The sequence below is a fragment of the Opisthorchis viverrini genome, assembly GCF_000715545.1.
Source record: "Opisthorchis viverrini unplaced genomic scaffold opera_v5_55, whole genome shotgun sequence".
NCBI lineage: Eukaryota > Metazoa > Platyhelminthes > Trematoda > Opisthorchiida > Opisthorchiidae > Opisthorchis > Opisthorchis viverrini.
Window position 1 is genome coordinate 973,001 of NW_008751709.1, and position 7,122 is coordinate 980,122.

The window sequence follows — 7,122 nt, forward strand, 5'->3', positions numbered from 1 at the left end:
TCCCAATCAGCAAATTAGATTTTAATGTGAACTGAGGGGAAGTGGCTGGGTGGGTGATTGGCTAATCGGATAGAAGGAAGTTGGGATGTACAATACATAAGACGGATTATCTCAGATTAATCACGACAGGATTAATAAACCTGACTGTATGCCTCTCTGTCCAGTGAACTAATACAACGGAACACATGAATCGATGGAATCGAGTAGGTAGACTTCGGAAATGATTGGCTTGGAAAAGCGTGTTATAGTGTGCCTAAAACACAACTCCCTGTTTTTGTTGATAAAGATCAAGTTGGAACATTTCAATGCAAATAACATGAAAAACGTCCACATGGTGTGGGAACTTTGAGTGTAGTTGTCAATAAAACTTGCACTGACATCAACCTTTAGACGTACGTGCGGACAAACCTGAATATATTTTTGCAGTGATGTGATATTCAGTAAAGCTTCAGGATAGTTTTAATTAGAAAAAAAAGAATAAACGTCTTTCTTTTGAACTCGGTGCTACTTTCGTTTATCTGGCCCATCATTTACGCTCTCACGTATCATTTTGCATAGCTCATCCAAAACTACACCTACCGTTGAATTCCTGAAATTAGCCAGCCAATATAAAGCTGTGTTGTTTGGCTAATATTGGGATGTACTTGCCTGATGAAAAGATCTTAAAATCACTCGTTTGTGTTGGATAAGGGGGTGCATGGGGGAGGTTGTTTTCTTGCTTTATCTGTAGAGGTACGTAACACAGATGAAAAATTCTCAGCGAAAGAAAAGAATAGAAGTAACACAGTAGAATGGTAACCATCAATATGTGATTCTGAGAAGTGTACCAACGCGTGGAATTTACATTGTGGATGCATCCATTGACAATGCCGACTGCGTAGTTAAGCTACTCACTACTGTCATCAATCTTTGAAAATTTTTTGCCACTATCGATCAGCTGGGTTGTACTTCCAGAAGTTCATAAATAAACGGTGAAAAATACTTGAATGCAGCTCTTGTTTACCTGACCATCTTCGAACCAGATTGCATAGTTCCGAGGGGATTTCGAATAACCTTCACAAAATAGCCGCCCGATAAGTTTGTCCATGACAGATTACATAATTTAAGCAACCTAACTACTTGCAGCCAGCAGGTCCGCACATAGCCACCCAGAATAATTAAACCAGTCATCGAAGTTCCTGGTATGCGTTGGACCAATGAACATCACTTAAAATTATCCCATATTTATGTTAAATCGGTCCTCTTTCGTCTATGGAGCTAACTAGTGCAAAATCTGTCTCCTAATGGTCTTTGTACTGCCAGAAAAACTATAATTTGTAGGCGAGTGCCAATCATGTTTTATCTTGTTGGACTGTATCATAGAACACTATGATTATTATTCATTTTTCTGACACAGCTCAATTGCAGAATTTTCATCTTGTTCACCACTGAAATCAAAATCAGTTAGCCTAGTGCAAATTGCTTTATAATGTACATTCTACTGGCAAGCTTCCAGACCAAAGAGAGAGCTGAGTATTTCGAAACTAAGGTATTTTTGTCCGCATTTCTTTCTGTTTGTACATTTGGATCATTTGCCATGGCACGTCATTTCTTGTCCAAAACACCAGCTCCTTTGGCCTTGTGAAACAGGTGATATGGTTGCTACTATGGCTGGTGGGACTGAGGGTAGATGTTGACGAATACGAGGGTGATGCTGATGATGTTGACGATGAAGTGAATGCAATGATTATAAAGCTAACAGCAATAGATAATATGACGCAGTTGATGATTATTGTGATAATAATGAAGACCTTGAAGAGATTGACGAGGTCAATTTTGAGTTCTTGATCTGGTGCATAACTTGTACTCAGTCTTACCATCCAAGAATCCGTAGAATTAACTTGATAATTAATGGCGCACCCATGTTCCCGTGGTTAAAACAAGTTTAAAGTGAGCTGATTTCCATGGCCTTTGTGTGAAGACAAAAAACATCTTACCTCATTTTTTGATTATCAAAGCATCGACTCAGTCCGATTTTCGTGGAGTATTTTTGAGTTTTTGAAAGAAATACTCCCAGAGGTATTTTACGAACATTCCATTTTATGTTTTCTTTTTAACCCTGCTTATAGTGCGCTTAAAAATGCGGGTTTGCTCAAATCAAGTGAACCCGGTTACGGGCAAATGGCTGCAGATGCATCGGGAACAACCTACGACGCAGATGGTCAAGCTGTGATCAAAGAGCAACACACCTATGAAGACGATACGTGTCGAGGTCGTTGCATGTACTATGCTTGTTGTCGTTGCTCCAAGCGGTACTACACGGCTTGTCTGTCGAGCTTAGGATTTTTGATCACTTTTGGCATACGATGCAATATGAGCTGGGCCATGCTGAGTATGATCGCCCGACACAATCAGACACTGCACGAGCAGGCAATGAGTCGCGCTCATCATCTTCAGCTGCGGCATGGTGCGGATGGTGTGGACCATGTTGTGGATCTAGTGGGAATTATAAATGTCACGACGGTGAGTCATTTCCCGTCACAACCTCAATTCGGTGCTTACTTGCAATTGTCATTTTTTGCAGCTATACCGCCAGCATCCAATATGAATTTCCTTCGAATGAAATACTCAACCCAATGTATGCTTATGCTTGGCTACAATGTCATAGTTTGCATGAAGCCACACAGATTTCAGCCCATTAAACCGGTGTAAACCCGAAAGTCAGAAAAATACACAAAGAAATACACTAGGGCTTGCAGACAATGCAATTGTGCGTTGTATGCATATGTGTACCACTGAGCACGAGGTTCTTACATAGAACGCTCACTTTAGCGCTACTCAGATGACACCAAAGACCAGATCGCTGTAGGTGTGGTTAGAATTTTACCGCTTCCGCTGTACCTCTTGAGCGAACTTGCAGAAGACGATTTTTTCAAGACTAAGTCATGCTTCACAGCGTGTCAAGGATCATGCTCAAGATAGTCTGCCACTGTCAACGCACTTTGCCATATCAGTTGGTGAGACATTCTGAAGCCCATCGTATTCCGCATTCTCTCTAGGAACTGAGGCCATTTTTTCACTGGACCTTGACAACACGAGCCCTATAATTCCCTAAAATCTTGCCCTCATTAGGACCCACTTGTCTCACATTGTAAATGTGTGAGACGGATAAAAAAACAGGCAGGAGAACGGTACCTCGTCGAACGACGTGAATTTAAAAGTCGTTGTTGACGTACCAGGGTCTACCGATTTCCAAAGAGAAGTGAACAGCAGTATGCCATGCTGGACTGCACATTGACGTGATACGTGTGGACTTCGGCGTGGCCTCTGACAAAGTTCATAATCGATGGCATCTTTGAAGGTTATGTGCAAACGGAATTTAAGGAAATTCCGACCTTGATTCTGTGAATTCGCCTTAGGCTTCCGGTATTGACGGTGTTGATCTCATGTAGAGCTTAGTTTATAAGGCGCTGGGGTTCGTAAGTACGTCTTTTATCAAGTCTTGTGAGATCATTTTCCTGAAGGAATAATCAAACCGAGGATTAATCGCAGCTGCTCCTAACTCATTTTTGTCGCCAGATAGCTTCAGGATTCTATTTGCTTCCTATGCGAATTAAGCCCTGAACTGTTGCATTATCTGCTACTGAAGGAGAGAATGACCTTCTGAAAGAGATGCAGAGATGCGAAATTAATTAGACCCTTGGTCTTTGGGACTTTCCATAGAGCACTCAATGTCCAGGTTACTAAGGTAGCCGCAGAAACCTTATGTACACTAGTCTTATCTAGAAAGAACTTAGGGACTTTCTTATTATAAAAGTCGGAGGTCCAACAGTCACATATAATTTCATAATTTTCAAACCAATAAGCTTCCACTGCCAAATGAAGTCAAATAACCAGTGGAAAACGCACCCTCCTTATGTTGCTCATATCAGTTCAGAGGAGTGACTCGAGCAAAATCCGAATGCATCTCTGAAGCTCAACGCGGGAAGACGGGTGCTATGCTTGTATTCAGGTCAGACTGTCGTATGAATTGGCTTCTCCACAAGGCTTCAGCCTCATCATTGTTGTTTTGTTAAGTGAAGGAACCGATATGGTTTTCCTACTGTGCTCCTTACGGGGAGTGAATGAATGGCTGAATAAACGGGTAAGTGGAAAAATGAATAAACGTATAAATATATAACTGAGTCAATGAATGGGAGGTTAACGTTAATGGGTTTCGTAAATAGTATCTGCAATTTTTGTGCCCGCTGCTCTTAATTTCACTTCTGAACTGAACAAAACTTGCTAACTTGAAGCTTCTTTATGGTTGCCAGGACACTCACCCATTATCACTGCTACGAAGAAATCTCAGGGCTTCTATCAAATTCAATGTTTTGCATTTACGTGGATCCAAAAGCCAATCAGGGGTGGTCAGAACTGTCGTGTGTTTGGATCTAATGGATCCTCGGAAACCCTCGTCATCCTCTTCCAGATGATGACACCACATTTTTTTCATCGATTCTGAAATTATGGTGGTGTAGATCGCACTTGAGGATTGGCTTCTTTAGTCTCAACCTACCACTGATGTTCAAAAACCTCAAAACTTGTTTTGTCATCAGGTAGACGATTAAAAGCACTGAGAAATTTGGGTCAATCGGTCGAAACGCGAACTTCATTAGAATAGATGTGGTGCGCTCGAACACACATTGGACATTTCAAATATGTTGCCCGAACTACAACATACCTTCTCGTATAGATGACGTATACACATTATGGTATCTCTTGGAAGTACAGTGGCTTTATTGCTAGTAAAGTAACGTCTTCATTAATTACTCTAATTTGCCGTTTTGACCACTGTCACGACAGGTTCAGCTTCATTTCAATCATAGTTTCACAAGACAGGGAACCACTTCTGACTAAACTGCACGGCGGGCTGTAAACCAGAGATCGCAGGCTTAGTTCAAGTCAGGAGACATTGTAGTTATCTTTTGCGTTGCCTATACATGGGTTCAACTAGTCGAATAAAATATAAGCAGAATTTAAATCAATCAAACTAGGAATATGTTCACGTCCACAACCGTAAGCTTTCGCTTACTTGCCCTTTGGTATTGCAGAAAAGATTTTACCCTGCTGGATTTCATCCCACTGATATAGCTTCCGTGCACTATTTCTCAAGGTTTTACTCTCCCCTGTGGATCAAACACATTGCAGTTGGTCATAGCAACAGTGTTACTTCAGGATTCCTATAACAACACATCTTCTCCCATTCAGAAACCGGACTTCTACTGGACTGCCAAAGAAAGAGGACTTGTCGATGGATCTTTCTTCTTTGGCTACCTGGTCACGCAGATTCCTGGAGGCGTGATAGCGTCAAAGTTTGCTGCCAACAAAGTTTTTGGCGTTGCAGTCGGTGGAAGTGCGTTAATCAACTTATTCATACCATGGTCTTGTAAGGCTCACTACATCCTGGTTATGATACTACGGACAATGCAAGGCCTGGTTGAAGTACGTTTTTCTTGTACAACTTATTCAGAGTCCATTAATTTAAACAAGCCTAAGAATTTGCTCACGCCTTTCACGTTTGAGATGACAGATAAACATTTCAAGTTGAGAGCTATCAGTCTAGGTGAAAGAGCCTATCAAGTTGATAGCAGTCAGTCAACATGAATAGCACTCTTTAAAGCAGAAAAATTGCCTTGTATGTGATTACAGTGAAGTGTTTTTGCATGTATCCGCTTGCAAACATCACACGGACGGTTTATTCATAAAGCACGTACCGTAAATCTAACCTCTGAGAAGTTGAGAAAATTCAGCCTGATAGTCGAGTTCTTGTATATCGGAACTAGAGGAAATGGGGCCAAAATTAAACTGAATTGGTGTGTCGGCTCTGCCTGAGCGCTGTGCCAAATCAGTTTTGCTATACTTGATGAAATGGAGTTTGGCCACTACTTTTCTCGGGATATCTCGAAAAACGTCCAACACAGAGAACCAGATAGCATGCCTAGCTTCGAATTTGTTTTTTGTGTTGAGAAAAACAAATTGGGTTAAAAGGAACTGATCCCCGATAGGTGGCTTTCAGTTAGACACCAAGTAGTTGCACCGGGGAGAATAGCTTTGTGCCCGTAAAACGGAACGATGTTTAGGCTGCGAAACAGGTAGATGGATGCACGAGCAGATACAGATGAAAGGTTTGACACAGTTCAGTGATGTTCGAGGACGAAAATGCTCAAATAGGATAGAAAGTAGTACGACGACATCAGACGAAATTTTGTCGTAATACACATTCTTTGACATTATGCTTGCGCGCTGTCAACTGTATCGTCTATCAACACAGATCTCGTCCCACGAGTGAAGCAAGTTTCCTGGCAAATTTCAACCAGGTGGAAACCAACTGAATTGTATACCCATTACCCCTGTGTGAGGTCGGTGTCCTGCTGTTAAGGTTGAGTATGTACTCTGAACCTGACAAGTACAGGATCGGACATTACTTATTTGCATTAAGTCCTATTTAAAACAAAGCACTTCAAAAACCGCCTATTTCTATTCAGGAAATACCCGTCTTAGGGTTTCTTCCGAAAATTTGTTCTGTTCTGCCTATCTCATACCTTGTTTATTCAACCTGACGTTTTAAACAGCCAGACTGTCTGCTCTCTACTGCCTTAAGGAAATTAGCCTTGGCTAAAAGGGAAGACAGAGCTTTTTGTGTGCATAAAAAACAACGTGATCAACTGAAGGACTCTTGAGAAAGGAAACCAAATGTTTCAGTTGAGTCCTTGTATTTGGTAAATGATGCAGTGCACACATATCGCCACAATACAGAGCAAATATGAAGGTCTGTAATAATGCAAAAACCCTCACACAATGTTATGGAATTCTTCTTTGGAGAAATGTTAAAAGTTATGTTGTTGTCTGGCGTGTGAACAAAGGACTGTGTATGTAAATGTTACTCCCCGTTTGCTCAGGCCGAGGAAGGGAGTAAAAACTGATAGCATCTAAAATGATGTGTTTTTATGACTAGTGTGTATTGTTAGTTGTGAATGTCATGGTTGTACGTGGGCTGGGATACTGCCAGGGCGCCCACACCTAGACAGGAGGACGATTAGGGTCCTCAACCAAAGCCTTTGGCTCAAAAGCCTAACCGCAAGGCAGCGGTGTTTGGCGGGA

At 41.5% G+C, this 7,122-nt stretch overlaps 1 protein-coding gene across 1 annotated transcript in view; it reads left to right on the top strand.

Moving 5' to 3' along the window:
* T265_03619 (hypothetical protein) overlaps positions 1 to 7,122 on the top strand; it is a gene marked incomplete at both ends in the record, with an annotated part of 79,669 nt that overhangs the window by 46,804 nt on the left and 25,743 nt on the right. The window contains 2 exons of the mRNA XM_009168154.1: positions 2,109 to 2,502; positions 5,230 to 5,463. Coding sequence (XP_009166418.1) covers positions 2,109 to 2,502; positions 5,230 to 5,463 — 628 coding nt within the window. The remainder of the gene's footprint in view (positions 1 to 2,108; positions 2,503 to 5,229; positions 5,464 to 7,122) is intronic.